General features: G+C 43.3%; 1 protein-coding gene across 1 annotated transcript in view; it reads left to right on the forward strand.

Moving 5' to 3' along the window:
* Positions 1-16559, forward strand: part of PCNX2 (pecanex 2) — a 300801-nt gene that overhangs the window by 162191 nt on the left and 122051 nt on the right. The window contains exons 20-21 of the mRNA XM_047088754.1: positions 11625-11766; positions 15956-16133. Coding sequence (XP_046944710.1) covers positions 11625-11766; positions 15956-16133 — 320 coding nt within the window. The remainder of the gene's footprint in view (positions 1-11624; positions 11767-15955; positions 16134-16559) is intronic.

Here is a 16559-nt window from a genome sequence, read left to right on the forward strand (position 1 = left end):
GGGGATGAAACGAATCAAGATAATAAGAACAGAATATTGGCATAGCCCTTGGCAGGCAGAATGCATTCAGTAAGTATATACGTCTCCTCCTCCTGTTCCCCAGAGTTAAATTCAATCATTGCACACCTTGCTTTGTGCCTCATTTCATCCATTGTGCTAGATGGCTGGTGGCCCTTTATCATTTGGATGTATATGTTCAATGGTTTTGAAATTTTTGTCAATAGGTGATCGTACTGCCTGAATGACCTCGTTCACAGAATTTCCACGGTGATTAAATCAAACCCAATAATCTATGTAAAAGTCCTTTGTGGCATGACAGGCATTGTTTGATTTCAAAACATAAAGGCTGTGTTGGGGTCTTTGGGAAGGTCTCGTCTTTGTATGCGTGACGAGGAGACGCTATAGCTCTGGGAAGAAGAGCTTACCTCTTCTTCTTCTTACCTCTTACCTCTTCCTTTTTTGGCCCGCATAACAGGTTGCTAACATCAGGTGGTAGTGAGAGACCTGAAAAGCCCTTCAAAGCCTCTTTAGTTCAAAGTGACTAAAATAGTTTGGAGCATGAACTGAACTAGTGTCAGCTGAGTACCAGTCCCCTTTGCTATGATGCTTGCATAGGACAGTGCATTCCAGAGAAATGGCTTAGAGCTGATGTGTCAAAAAATAGCCTGTCAGCTGGAAGCCTGCCTTATTAATTATTCCCTCTGTTGTTATTCTCCTCATGTACCTTCTCTTCCCCTCCTTTTCTTCCCCCCTCTGCCAGGCACTGCTTCATTTCACTCTCCCGCTCTGTTCTCCCTCTAGTCAACTGGGGAACTTCTCTCTCTGTGTCAGTCTGGAGGTGGCTGGAGTGGAACCAGGTTCACACTGCGGCAGGAGAAAAAGGAAGGTGGGATTCAGTTGCCTCTGCTCAAAGGGGAGCAAGGCTACTGGAGGCCTGGAGAAGCACAGGCCAGTGCTGGCCAGCCTCAAGAAGGAGAGGGTCTGGGGACAGAGCTCAATGGTCAGCTGCCAACCTCAGCTTTCCAGCAAGCCACAGGGTGTTTACCCAAGTGCCCAGTGGGGTTCTTCTAGACTGCGGATACATCGAAAACAATGTGGAAATAAAACGAATGGCCAGTAATTGGAGAAGTGTAAAAAAAAAACCAAAACCTAACACTAGAAATCAAGAGGCCTAAATATGCATGTGATGTATGCAGGATGGAATGTGGCAGCTTTGGGCTCTTGCGGCCCAGTGTGCATAGAAGCGCAGAATCAGGCCATTGGGAGGAATGATGTTAGTTCTCAGCTGCAGTGGGTGAGGTCACTATGATGAGTGCTGACTTAGTCTCCCTGATGTGCATGCACTGGGGTCTTACCTGAAGCGCTTAACCCACAGAGTGCTCTATGATAGGAAAATATATGGAGATGCCCGTGGAACAACGGAAATGGTGTTTTAAAGCGATCTTGTAACTTACGCATTCCTTACAAGTGCATACTCCTCGTAGGTTACTAATGGCTTTAAAACATACAAATCACACTTCCCTTGGGGGAGAAATTACGATTTTGCAGATTAGACATTCACTGAGTACCTGCATTGTACTAGGCACTGTGTTTGGTGTTGAGAATGCAAAAATTGGTAAGAGCATAATCCTTGCTTTTGACAAGACGGCTGTTCTAACAAGAAACATCTTCCCTCCTGTGCTCCTAGTGAGAACATTTGAAAGTTGCTCTTAATGCTTTTCACATGAAAATTTTTGACCTAACCTTCTTCATGTGAAAAATTAATAAATGATTTCAATAGCGTTTTAGTTTTAAATACTATGATTTTGTATTAGCAGAGGACCTTTCTATCAAGAGGAGAAAGCACATTATTGCATTGATTCTCCCGAGAGCCTCTCTATCCCTTTGAGGAGATGTGAAGGATGCATTTTTATTCCCACTGAATTAATGAAAAAAAAATCAGTGGGAAGTTTTGGGAAAATGAGCTAAACATTTTTAAAAATTGAGTTAGACTTTGTATCAAATTAAATTCCAGATGGATTAAAGATTTAAAAAAAAATTTTTTAAAGGAGGAAAAGAAGAAAGAAAGAACAAGAATAGCACTGCAAGCAAATATAGGTCAAGTTATATAATCTTGGTTGGGAAGAGAAAAATAATTTTCCTAGCAGGACCCCAAAGTCAAAAACCACTGAAGAAACCACGAAAAATTTTATTCTCCGAAAAATGTCAGTTTTAATATTCTGATTCCTGAATGTTGCTCTTTACTACGTTGTATTTCTTTGAGAGGTTTTACCAGGGTGTTGACCCTGGTAATAATTACTGAGTCATTCAAAAATAATGCTAGAACCTATCACAGGCCAGGGACTGTGCAGAATGTTGGGGGAAGCACTGGGTGGCAAGGCCTCACCCTGGGGTGAACCTTCTGAGAGAAGAAGTGCACTATGGCCAGGAGTGAAACTCGAACCCCTGCACGGCAGGCATTGCCACACCACGGAAACCCCGGCCTTTCCTCAGACTCTGTTGTTCTGGGTGTCTGCTTTAGTTAAATGAACTATGAATCAATTCATCGGGGATGTTGCCTGAATGTCCTGAGCGGCTCCTGTGGACAGCGTCCAGGGCTAAATGCCCAAGCATGCTGGAGAAAAACAGCCTCGCCCCCTGGCTGTAGTAGAGAGGTGGACCTTCGTCCCACAGATTAATATACACGTACAGGGTTTGAAGTACAGTGAAGGGAAGGAGTATAAAGAGATCCTGAGCTAGATCTGAAAGACCAAGAAAGGCTTCTTTGAGGAGGCTGACATTTAATTGGAGGCTTGGAAGATAAAGAGGGGAGTTAACCCTTAAACTGGAGGAAGAGGGTTCCAAGCAGGAGAAGGGCCATGGGCACATGCTGTACTGACTAATGGGAACGGAAAAGTCATGAGGACCTTGGCTTTATCCTAAGCGGAATTACAGGGCTTTGAGCAACAGGGGAATGTGATTTGCTTTATGTTTAAGGATGATTACTTACCCTCTTCAAGCTACTGGCTTTGGAAGCGAAGCCTTTTCTAGAGAATAAACCATGGCGTGTACATGATAGTGCTAAGGACTTTGCGATGTGAGATTCGGCCTAGCAAGAAAGATGACAAGGAGAAGCCCTCGTAGGGAAAAGCGATTGCCTCTAATGAGGGGATGCCACCAGCCTGGACGTGGTGATTCCATTTTGCGGGGCGTCTCCGCCTTAGATGCCTCAGGGTGACGGGGCTGCTTGAACCGAGCGGCAGCCGTCTGGAAATGTTTGTGAACACGCCTGGCCCCTGTGAAGGCGAGAAGTCATGCATCCTTGCAGCCAAAGTAGCAATTCAAGGTTTGAACTGGAGGAAATTGTCTCCCTAAAGATAAAAACATCCCGAAGGTTTTTGATTCGCTTTTAATTATCGAGAAGGACTTCTTTTAGTAACGTAAGCTTCTAAATAAAACAACCTGAACGGCCTTGGAGAAAATTTAAAGCACTCAATTGTAGTAAGTTGTATATAACTTGTAAATGGCATAGTTAGTTTGCATTCTTTTCCTCACGGGCCTAATATTCCAGGCAAGAGAGAAATACTAATGCTCAAGGAAGGTCTTTTATGGTCTCTGTGCATATTCAGGGCATTGCCAAAGGACAGTTATAAAATACCATTGCAAAGATTTTCTTTCTCACTTGACTTTCTATGAATACTGAGGCAGTTTGGGGCCCTAAGAAACATGTTTATCATGCTAGTGCATTTGTAAGCTTTGCCTTTCATTAGCTTTTCGTGGCCACCCCATAAGAAAAGATTCAGTGTCGTCTTTTAGAATTCAGAATTCTGGAATTACATTGCTGTTTTAGTTTCCTCCCGTGTAATTATTCTTCTTCCTTTCTGCTTCCCCTCCACTCCCAAACATAAACATTCAGTATGAGTTCGACTTGTCTGTTAAGAGTTTTCTACCATCTAGAGATTGTAACGTTTCGTTGGAATAAATTCCCAAGCTTGCTAGGAGGATAGAGACATGGAACATTTATGGGGAAATTGATTTTCTTTCAACATAAAGGATTAGCAGAACCTGGAGTCAAAAGTTTGGAGTTGGTGATGCTGCTGTTATTCCTGTATGTTTATTGTAACCCCCTTTCCACATCCTTCTCCACCCCCGCTTTGGCTGGATGTCCTGACACCAGTCAGGGAAGCCGTGCCTTGGGACAAATCTTCACCTAGAATGTTTTCCCCTTAATGTACAGTACGTAAACCTGTGCTTGCCGGTGCGTGCCGGCGGTATAAAGCACATCCTCTGGCCTCTCAGCCAGAGATTCAGAATCGGTGGGTTGCCCGTGGGAAGAGCTGGGATATCTAGTCACATGCCTCAAAGCTGTGCCTGTGCTGTAGTTTCCACACACATCCCTCCCTTCCAGGTACCACGGAGGGTTAAATCTCACAGAATCAATACCTCTGCTCTCAAATATTTGGAAAGGCACGGATGGTAAATTCAGATCTTACTGGTGATTTCTGTATATGTTTTTTGAAATTCATTGCTTTGTGTGTTTCTGCGATGGAGATACTAAAATTCTTATGGAAAACCCATATTTATTATCACTATCTGCCGTAAATCCTTGCAAGGACTGCAGTGAAATTGTGTCCCTGCCCTCCAATCAGCCCCACTCACTGGAAAACATCATGGGCTGATAGCAAATGTGACAAGCGTTTGAAAGCCTGGATCGCACTCCCCCATCCACATGGCACTAGCATTCTACAGTGACGAGCTGTAGATGTTTCTTTTAATTCAGATGTTTTTCTAACAGCCCTGCAGCATGAGGTTGGCTTATATTTCCTTAATTTACATATTTTTGCAGGAATCTAGCTAAGGTTGTCATGTTTCTCTGAATTGGTGACAATTGTTGATAGAACTCTGTAAATGTATTTTTATAAGCAGGCTGAATTGAATTGCATTTGGTGTGACGGCCCCAATCTGACACTGTTGACTTCATATAAATTGAGAAATCAGAAAAAATAATGTGCATAGAAGGAAACCTAAACGTACCCGATTGGACTTTAGGAGAGACTAAAATAGGAAATATTGCTTAATGTGTTATAGTTAGAAAGTTTTTTGTTTTGTATTCAAAGAGTAATTCCAAGAGGCTGCTTTTTGTTTGATTTAACGATCCAGAGTTCCCTTGAACACTAAAAATGATAAGATAATAGGTGAACGTTTACAGAACTCTAAGCCGACAGAGGCATAGCGTCTACTCTTGACAAACCCACAGTCTAGTGGGGAGATTAATATTTAAATGAATGCTCCATGGTGTAACAGGTACTATAATTAGAGAATTCACAGTGCATAGTGATGGCACAAAGGAATGATGTATTCTGCTTGAAAACTAAAGCTAGTAATACAGAATGCTGGTTCAGTGTCTTGCAGAAGCTTCATGGGTCCTTGCTATATGGCAGCATGGTGGACCACCGGCGGTGAGGAGATGGCAGGGTCCACCCAGCACAGGCAGAAAGGGGGGCATGCGTTGTTTCTAAAGAATTTTAAAACAATAATAATGCCAATTACAATTTGGACTCCTTTTTTACTTTCACCTTGTGCCAACGGTTCTAAACACTGTCAGTGATTAGACCCTTCCCCTGGGATGGACACTCCCGAGTGCACAGCCCTGGAAAACGGCCGGTAGCAACTGTACTGGGAATGGTCAGGGACATGGGGGGCGGGCAAGACCAGGAGTTCCTCAAGCAGGAAATACAGAAGGACATTCCAGGAAGGCACCCAGCACATATAAAGGCATAGACAACGGTGAGGTTCAATGCCGTGTGGGAAGAAATAGACACTTTGAATATGGGGCGCCTGGGTGGCTCAGTCGGTGAAGCATCTGACTCTTGATCTTGGCTCAGGTTATGATCTCAAAGATTGAGCCCCGCGTTGGGCTCTGCGCTGACACTGTGGAGCCTGCTTGGGATTCTCTTTCTTTCTGCCCCTCCCAACTCATGCTCTCTCTCTCTGAAAATAAATAAATAAACAAACAAACAAACAAACATTTAAAAAAAGAAATTATTTTCAATAAACTGTGATGGTCAGTTATCCACATGGGAAAAAAATCAGTTTCAATCCCTATCTCACACCATACAGAATCAATTCCAGATAGCTTGCAGATCTAAATGTGAAAGGTAAAACAATAACGTCTCAGGGGAAAACATGAGAATGTGCTCACGATCTTTGTCTTTTAAACACAGTACAAAGGGGCACCTGGGTGGCTCAGTAGGTGAAGCACCCGACTTTGGCTCAGGTCATGATCTCACGGTTCATGAGCGAGCTCCACATCAGGCTCTGTGCTGACAGCTCAGAGCCTGGAGGCTGCTTCGAATTCTGTGTCTCCCTGTCTCTCTGTTCTTCTCCTGTTCGTGCTCTGTCTCTCTCAAAAATAAATAAAGACCAAAAATAAATAAACGTTGAAAAAAAAAATTAAAAAAAAAATAAATAAATAAAGATTAAAAAAATAAAATGAGCAGAGCACCAAAGACTCCAAAAGGAAAAAAAAAATGAGAAATTGGAACGTATTAAAATTAAGTATTTCTTTTCTACAAAAGAGACTATTAAGAGAGTGATAAACAACCCATAAAATGGGAGATCTTTCTGATGCATATATCTGAGTAAAGACTCATACCTAAGGTATATAAAGAACTCCTAGAAGTCAGTAAAGAAAAGACATCTAATCCTAGAAATCAGTAAGGAAAAGACGTTACTCCAGGAGGAAAAAGAACCAGGCAATGCACATGGAGAGCCACACTTCACAAAAGTGTGTATCCAAATGGCCAAATGGTGTAAACACATGGAAAGGTACTTAACTGCATTAGTCATCAGAGAAATGCAAAATAAAACCATAACATGATACTGCTCTACACCCACAGCATAGTTAAAATGAAAGAGAGAGAAAATGTTTTGGCAAGGATGTGAACAAACAGAAGGAACTCTTTGCACTGTTTGTGGGAGTGTAAATTGGCTCCACAACTTTGGAAAATCTCCTAGAGCTTCCTACACACACTTAATAACCTAGCAATTCTGTAGCTAGATACATACCCCGGAAGCGTACCCATGTTTACCAAAAGGCCTGTCCAAGAATGTTCATGGCGGCACTCTACATGACAGCTCTAAACTGGAAACAACGTGAACGCTCATGTATAGCAGCTTTGAAAAACAACCTGTGTCTATTCATATAGTAGATTATTGTACAGCAGTGAGAATGGGCAGATGATGATTACACACAAAGATGTGGCTGAATCTCAAGGAGAGTGTTGGGAAAACGATACAAAAGGACAGTAGGCAGACGGAACAGTGGTGTTTGGGGTTAGGGCACTGGTTACCTTGGGGGCAGTTACTGGAAGAGACACGGGGGGTTTCAAAAGGGTTTCTTCTTCCTCTAGGTGCTAGGGACACGGCCGTACGTGTATGGTATGTGCAGGTTTCTGTATATGAAAAAGTTCAATGAAAACGTTTTTGAAAAATCCAGCATGGCTACTTCAGGTCGCCAGTTAAGTGAGTGTAGAACTGATGATCGTGACCAGAGAGTTACGAAGTGGCAGGTATAGAAGATCTGACGCTGTTCCAGACCCACTGGGTCTGATTCTGCATTTCCCCCAGGTGATTTATTTGCATGTCGACGTTTGAGAATCACAGATCTAGGACAGCGTCTTTCTGCCTTGTCCCCGGGTAGTTCCAACATGCAGCTGTGGTTAGGATGACTCTGAGGTATATTGCCTGCATGGCTAAGTGAATGCAGGTGTCATTAGATAAGATAAAGAATGTTCGAGGAAGAGCAGGTGTGTGGAGGCTGACAAGTTCAGTTTTGACATGTATTTGGGGATTCCTTGGGGACATCAGGTGAAGCCATCCATTGAGTATTTAGATCTGGAGGCCAGGAGACAGATAGAAGATTGAGAGTTACAGATGGGAGTGTCCTCAGCATGGATGGAATCATTAAAGTTAAGGTTGTTGAAAACGAGAAAAAATAATACAGAGGTCCAAGGAGAGCAAATGACCAAATAAGGGAAGAGGGGTTTGCAGGGAAAATGGGAAAAGTAGTATCAGAGGTTTGAGTGCAAGCAGGAGCAGGTGGCATGGGGAAACTAAGGAAAGAGAGTTTTCTGCGGAAGGCAGGACCAGCGATGTTTTATGCCCAGAAAGGTCTAGTAAGGTAGACTGAGAAGGATCAATTATTTGTCCTTTGGGAGGTCACAGGTGGCTGCTCCATACACAGTTCTGGCCAGGGGTAGCTGCAAATATCCAGGCGCAGAAGTTTCAGCAGTAAGTAGGAGACAGGGGCCTGGGATGGTCAGACGTTCACAGCCTTTTCAAGAAGCCGTGCAAAAAAGGGCAGAGGGAGCGAGGTGTAGAGTGGAAAGCAAGTTTTCAATTTGGCAAAGACTGGAATACTGCCACTTGCCAACAGGAAAGAGCTACTCTGGGGAGTGACCCCTGAACCAGCCATCAGGAAAGAACGGGACTCAGAGCTTCAGTGGACGCTCAACGTGAGGAGGACCCAGCAGGTGGATGTAACTATGAATACATTCGTAGCTGACGGGTGGGAAGATGAGTTGTTGGAGTCTCATAGCCTCAGTTTTCTCTAGAAGTAAGGTTCCTGTCATTTGCCTAAAGGGATGGGGGAGACATCATAAAAATTTGTCTTTCCTAATTTTCATATACTTTCACAAAAGATGAGAACCCTGTTGTCGGCATGTAGAATATATAATAATATACCTAGATTTCATTAATTATATGTAAAAAAAAAAACACCTTAATTCCCTATGAAACAGCCCATTTTCAAATCTATACCGGAAAACACTGCGCATTCACCATTAAGAATACCCGAAGTTAAATTCCTACCCAACATCCTTGCTGTTTTTTTAATTATTGAAGTAGAATTGACATACAGTGTTACATTAGTTTCAGGTATGTGACACAGACAATGCCATATATTACGCTGCGCTCACCATGGGAAGTGTGGCTACCATCTGTCACCATACAAAGTTATTACAACATTACGGACTATATTCCCTATGCTGTACTTTTCATCCCCATGACTTACCTGTTTTACAGCTGAAAGTTTGTACGTCTTCACCTATTTTGCCCATGCCCCACCCGCCTCCACTCTGTTTAGGTAGAGTTTTTTCTCTGTATTTAAGAGTCTGTCTGTTTTTGTTCATTTGTTATGTCTTCTAGATTCTACGTATAAGTGAAATCGTATGGTATTTGTCTTTCTCTGTCTGACTTTTCTCTAGGTCCATCCATGTTGTTGCAAATGGCAAAATCTCATTCTTCTTTAGGGCTGAGCAACATTCCATTGCATATACATACCTTTTAAATTGAAGTGTAACTAACATGCAGCGTTATACTAGTTTCGGGTGTACAATACCGGGATTCAGCAGTTGTTTACATTACTCAGTGCTCATCATGATAAGTGTACTCTTAATCCCCATCACCTATCACCCATTCCCCCACCCACATCCCCTATGGTAACCATCAGTTTGTTCTCTGCATTTAAGAGTCTGATTTTGGGGGGCACCTACGTGGCTTGGTCAGTTAAGCATCCGACTCTGGATTTCGGCCCGGGTCATGATCTCTTGGTTCGTGAGTTTGAGCCCCGAATCTGACTCTGCGCTGACAGCATGGAGCCTGCTTGGAATTCTCTCTCTGTGCCCCTCCCCTGCTTGTGGGCGTGCACATACACACGCACACTCTCTCTCTCTCAAAATGAATAAACTAAAAAAAGAAGAGTCTAATTTTTTTGTTTCTTTGTTTTGTTTCTTAAATTCTACCTGTGAGTGAAGTCATGTGGTATTTGTCTTTCTTTGACTGACTTATTCTACTTAGTGTTAATACCCTCTAGCTCCATCCATGTTGTTGCAGATGGCAAGATCTCATTCTTTTTTTATGGCTGAGTAATATTCTGTTACACACACACACACACACACACACACACACACCCCACGTCTTCTTTATCCATTCATCAGTGGATGGACTCTTGAGCTGCTTCCATTTCTTGGCTACTGTAATTAATGCTGCAGTAAACACAAGGCTGCATATATCTTTTCAAATCAGTGTGTTCCTTTTCCTTGGGTCATTACCCAGTCTTCCTCCCTGTTTCATGTATCATTAACGTTTCTTCTTATTTTTATCTTGATGATTTCTCGTTGCGTCTCTCTTCTGATGAATCCCTGGGATATTTGTTCTTATTTCTTGTCCATGTCATGAGGTATTCCCACTGTGTCTGTCCTCACCATTCTTTGTGAATCAGATTCCTGAATGCTGACCTCTTCTCATATTTTTAATCAAATGATAAGTGTGAGTGCGACCTGTTCTTCATGAGTGGATTCTTGTGTAATCCAAATAATGTAACAACGACATGGCCCTCTTGTTTGTTTTGTTTTGTTTTTTACTATAGGTTATTGAGGTGTAAGTTTGATAATATAAATGGTTGAGGAATGTGATTCCAGAAGTTCGATGGAGTCAGCTTTGCCCTTTGGGGGTTTGGCCTCTGAGACTCGGTGGAGAGACTGAGTCCCCGGCATGTCTGATTCATTTTCCTGGCTGTTTGGCTGGTGGATTGGGGACCGTCTCAGCCTCACAGTTAGTAGCAGAGAGACTCAGGAGGGAATGAGATGGACCTACCTGTGGGCCCTGGGCTGAACCAGGAGTGCTCTCCTCATGGAAGCAGGGGAGAGCTTGGCTCCGTACTTCACTCCTGTGTCAGGGATGTGTGTTCTCCTCTCCGCCTGATGCTGTGGCCTAAGGGAGTTTGTGCTCTGACCACCGGACCAGCCAGCCACTCCTCCTCCTTCTCAGAAAGAAAAGTAGCCAGAGGGGGGTGACAGGCACTGCAAGTGTACATCCTACATGACCCCATCCCGAGGGGGAGCAGAGTCTTTTCCTGCCCTGAGTGGCGGGAAAGAGGAGCAACCACTTCCCCACCAGCTGACTCAGAGGGTGGGCAGGGCGCACAAGCCGAGGCTCAGAGAGATTGAGTTAACAGTTCACCGTCACGTACCAGTGGTTGGTAGAGTCTGAATGAAAACCCAGACTGGTCTGACTCAAAACCTTAGCCCTCGTGGGAAGAGACGTCACTCCCCGTGGTGCTCCTGTTGTCACAAGGGTTCTCAAGAATGTAATACATTCATAACGATGGGGCCTGGGGATCAGCTTTCTCTTATGTGTATGTATGTCCTGGGGATTTGATTGTTGATTTAAAGATTAGGAAGAAGGAGAAGAAAGCCCAGCCTTGGAAGTGTCCCCAGCTGAAGAGGAGATGGGCCCAGGAGATTGTTTTTCAACCCTTCATCCCTCACTGTCCACCCATACTTCCTCTGAGAGACCTTGATACAGGACCGCTTACTTCCTGGGTCCCAGGAATAATTCCATATGGAAAAATCACCTGACTTGAAGAATTGGGACCCTGGTCTATATTACCGTATGTTATTATTTATGAACTATGTAGAAACAAAGCTAAGGATTGCCTGGAAAGCAAATTGGTGTATCCTGTCTAGAATCTGGAGTTCTGAGTGAGCAGCTTTTGAATGAAAAGGGGGGACATTCCTTCTTATTACATGTACTTAAAGAAAAATAACTTGATCAGTTCTAAATGGTTTTTGTGTTTCTTTCAGATATCGCCCATCTAATGTGGTTTGAAAGACTCTATGTCTGGCTTCAGTGTTTTGAAAAATACATCCTGTACCCAGCAATAATTCTGAATGCCCTCACTATTGATGCATTTTCAATAAGCAATTACCGGAGACTCGGTACCCAGTAAGTGGATAACAGTTTATTCTCGTAATGATTTCGATCACAATGATTTCAAAATCGGGTGGATTTTCTCTAAACAGGCTACAGTAGTACAGCATCTACTAGTTTACTGGCCGCGTAAAAGTAAGCCACGGTGGTCTTTTACTCAAACTCGCTGGAGGAACTTGATGGTTATTACAGAGTGGGCTGAAAATGAAGTTAGATCTGCTTGAAGTGATGTTGCAAATAAACGACAGTCGGTTTGAAAAAGCTCCTGCAAGAACTTAGTGAGCTTTAATGAGATGACAGAAGCACAGTGTGGTTCCAGGGGTTCCTGAACCCCCTGGAAAGTTCTTACCATCATGCTCAGAGCTTTATGAACCGCCTCATGTCATTTCATTTAGCAAATACTCTATCGTTTTGTGCTTGAGGGAGGGGGGATTAATCACCGTCGGTGCTCTCTCTGCATTTATCGGGAGAAGCCTCACAATTAAAAAAAAAAACACGGAGCACAGCGTCATCATGCCGTCAAGATGCCCATGTTTTTGCAAAGCATTAACAACACACAGTTGGGTTATTAGTTTCATACATAAAATTAACTCTGAATTTGCAAATGGAAATCCTTCTCGATAATCTGTGGATTTGCTGCTCTGACAGAAGGTTGACGTGCCTGGTCAAGTAAGTTCGAGTAGGAGAATGAGAAAGACATCCTTTCCCAGATTTGCTTATTAAGTCATGTTGCTTAAACATTATGTGCCCAAGTCAATTCTTGTGCATAATCCCAAGCATATTAATTTAAACCTGCTCTTCCTTTCGGGGGGTGATGGGGACAAATTAATTAACATTTGCCAAAGATTGAGCAAGCTGAGATAAAAGACATTTGAACACTCTGTTGGACATTGAGTGGATTCATAGTCACACAAAGCAGACACTGAATGAAATGGTCATATAACCTTCCTGTCATTATCAGACTCTGCCTTCCTTCCAGTTCAGACCTGTCATGGCTAGGCCAGGCCAAGTCGTGCCCTTTGGTATTTAAAATCCTGGACTTCAGATCCAGGGATGAAAATCAGTCTCACTGGATAAAGAACACAGACAGTGAGACTGTAGTAGCCCTCTTGCCCAGTTTGGGGGGACCCAGTCCCGGAGATGACTCCTCATCCAGAACCTCAAGTGCTTTCTCTAATGGTAGGTGTTTCTGGTATGGCACAATGTTGGCTAACCCTGCCGCCCTCCCGGAACAAGGCCGCATCTCGGTTTCTAGAACGAGGGCTTACAATCAGAACGAAAGTAGCAAAGAGGGTACCAGTGCTGCCCCCCGGGGTAACGAGCTGAAGGACTTAAAGTTTGCTTGCTTTCCAACCTCAGGACTGGGACCTTAAGCTAAGCCTGCAGGTTGAGGCCCTCCAGTTCTGGCTGTTGGCAGAGGCTGGACACAAGGGTTGGGAATCAGGCAGAGTCAAAGAGTTTGGAGAGAGTCCAGTTTCAAGTAATAATACTCTCTACCCCCTATAATGTTTTTTCCAGACACTAATATCAGAAAGTAGCACCTTAGCTATAATAGTGTCAAATAGTGTCAAATCCAAGATGACACCAACAGAACTATTCTACTTAGAACCAAAAGCTGACAATTCCTTCATATTCTTGAGGCATCCAAATGAAGCCTTGAAAGTAATTTTAGGGTGCCTGGGTGGCTCAGTCAGTTAAGTGTCCAACTCTTGGTTTTTGGGTGAGGTCATGATCTCACAGTTTCGTGAGTTCAAGCCCCACATCGGGCTCTGTGCTGACAGCATGAAGCCTGCTCATTATTCTCTCTCTCTCTCTCTCTCTCTCTCTCTCTCTGCCCCTCCTCTGCCCACACTGTCTCTGTTTCTCTCAAAATAAATAAATAAGCTCAAAATTTTTTTAAATAATAATTTCAAGTACCCCCATTAGACCAGCTGTTCTAAAATAGGACAGCAGGAGTCTGTATGTCAGTATCACCCAGAAACCTGTTTCTAATTATAGAATCCCCCAGCCTACCTGCACTGAGAACCACTGTACCTGATAGTTAGGCAGTGAACCCCTCAGCAACAGGCATGACTTCTTATTCGACTTTTAATACTACCCCCCTAGTAAATGGTAGAAGGCTAGGTAGATGGGTGATCAAGCCAGGACTGGTAAATGGATGAATGGGTGAATTGTGATATCTTGTTAGGTATTTATATTTCCCAGCCTGATCTAAATGGATGCTTTGCAGCTGTCCCAGGCTGTGTTCACTGACTGCTACATAAGCCTTTATTAAACCTTCAGCTGAGCCTACAATAGTCTCTGAACTACTTTAACTGTGATCATTACTCTTGCAATGTTATAAGGGCCATAAAATTCAGTCCTTAAGACCTCCCATAGTGTTAACCAGTCATCATTGATAAGCAAAAAATTAATGCTCTTCGTTTTAACCGTATCACAGAGAACACAAAGTTAAGAGTTGACCCTCGCTTAGATTTGGCCTGAATAACCCCCAAAATCATCAGTCTCCTGTGAAAACCCAAATAAGAATACCCCTAACCTTAAGATGCCTTGTCATTGGGCATAGACATTCTTGTATACTGGGCTGTTGTCAAAGGCAGCTGGACCCAAAGTCATGTCTTTATACTGTATTTTCATCAGGAAATAGAAGGAAAAGAAAGGTGGGTTCTGGAGCAGTGCGCAACTTTGCTGCAGGAACCCTGAGGGTTTTATGTTGAAGTTACATGAAAACATTCCCACTCAGCCCAAATCTGTATGTAATCAAGGACTAGTTTTCCTCGGATGAGCCTTGAGCAAATCTCACTGGGTGCATCCTCAGGCAAAGTGAAAACAATTGTAGCCCTTGGTCTGAAGGCATACGAAATATCACATCAAGGCAAATGGAATTGCCAACGTTATTAGATCTTTTTGACAACAGAAATGACAGTGTTGCACCTGATAGGTGCAAAGACTTTAAAAGCATTTTTCGAATGCCCTCATCCTGGGACAAGATAATAATAATGCTGAAAAGGGTCCAGAGCCCGGGGATCCCTCTAGGCTGAGGGAAATTGAGGCATAGCTCCAGTTTTCTGTATTTAGCCAGGGGGAGAAAACCTCTCTCTTTTAAGTGCAACCATTCACTGGAAAGTATTCCCATCTCTGCCTTTCTTTTGAGTTTGCAAGTAGGATTTTATTACAGTGGGACGGTGCAGGAATCTGCCCAAAATGCGCAAAGCCTTCCTTCAGAAAGACAGACCCCTCCAGGAAGTGGCTGTTTGCTCTGTCAGGATAGTCTTAGCTGTTATCATTAACTTTCCAAGCTTAAGGTAGTTAGATTATTCATTGTTGGCTTCAGCATCTGCTGGAATTGTTCGTATAACACATGCTCCCTATACAGGTTAATAACCCGACTCCCCAGACAAGAGCATCCAGGAGCCCAGGCCTTGAAGCAAAGTCCTGGTTATCTCCTTGCTGGACTGCTTTGATGAGTTCCTTAACTAAAAAGTCCAATGCCATGGGGGAAAAAATGTCAATGGTATCATTTTCAGCAGGAAAAAAAAAAGTGTGTGGGGTGGGGGGAGTCCAAAGAGCTTACATTTACCAGGGAGGTAAATATGCTGAAAAATATTAGAAATTAACATGTAAAGGGAAAAAGGTCTGTGATGAGATACCGGGGTTTTATTTCTTTTCCGAATTTAATATCACTGCTTCAGTAAGATTCTTTCATAATAAAAAAGCATACTCTGAGCGGACGCAAAGAGGGACAGCATGCTCTGTTTCTTCACTCGCCATCAAACTTTCTGTGGAACCTGTCACTGCAGGAGTCCTTCAGATAAGCTCCAAGGGAGCTCTGTGTCCTTGCCGAGGGACAGGGGACCATGAAGATCATGTGGCAGGAAGGAGCTCTTCTCAAGGCCAAGGGTCTGTGCTTGAGAGTCCCTTGGGACTGAGTTTCAATCCTCACTCTGCCCTGCCCCCCCCCCATGAGATCTTAGACAAGGGACCCAAACTCTAAGACCCCGTTTTGCTCCTCTGACAAATGTGGATAATGACAGAGCCTCCCCCCACACCGTCCTCGGCCCCTGTGTCCCCCTTCCCCACCAGTCTTGGCTTTTCATGCCTGTAAAGTGCACCGTGCACAGTAAATGCTCAAGAAACATTAGCTATTGTGACTCACCTGGTACTTTGCCATCCTTGACCGCTTCCTTTCTTTCCTTTCCAACAGCTGGGACATTTTCCTGATGATCGTTGCCGGCATGAAGCTGCTAAGGACCTCCTTCTGTAACCCTGCTCATCAGTTTATTCACGTGAGCTTCACTGCGATCTTTTTCCATTTTGACTACAAAGATCTGTCAGAGAGTTTCTTACTGGATTTCTTCATGGTGTCCATTGTGTTCAGCAAGGCAAGTTAGTTCTCCATTTTCTTCATTTTCAAATGTAAAAGGGGCGTTTCTCACCATAGGTTTCAAGAGCCGTAAACATTTTCCTTTAAAGAAAATCGTGGAGTGAAATTAAATTGAATTACATATGCGTGTCACGCTCCTGCTACCATTTGAGGGACAGTTCCCCGTGGAATACAAATATGCCACGTAATTTGCCAAAAATCACTAATTACAATGAATTAGCCATTTACTGTTGCTTGAAATTTTGAAATTTTATGATCTCTGCGTCTGTTAGCAATCTCATTACAGAACTTCCCTAGACCTCAAAATGCTCTGAATTAAAGATTAGCAGCCAGACAGATTTTTTTTTTTTTTTTAATTAGCTAAGCATTTGAGGTAAAACTTGTGACCTGGTATCCAAGAACCAGGTCTCTTGGATTATTTGCA

Source organism: Lynx rufus, unplaced genomic scaffold, assembly GCF_022079265.1.
Source record: "Lynx rufus isolate CCGP_SWC_20201006 ecotype Redwood Valley unplaced genomic scaffold, mLynRuf1.p SCAF_25, whole genome shotgun sequence".
Taxonomy (NCBI): Eukaryota; Metazoa; Chordata; class Mammalia; order Carnivora; family Felidae; genus Lynx; species Lynx rufus.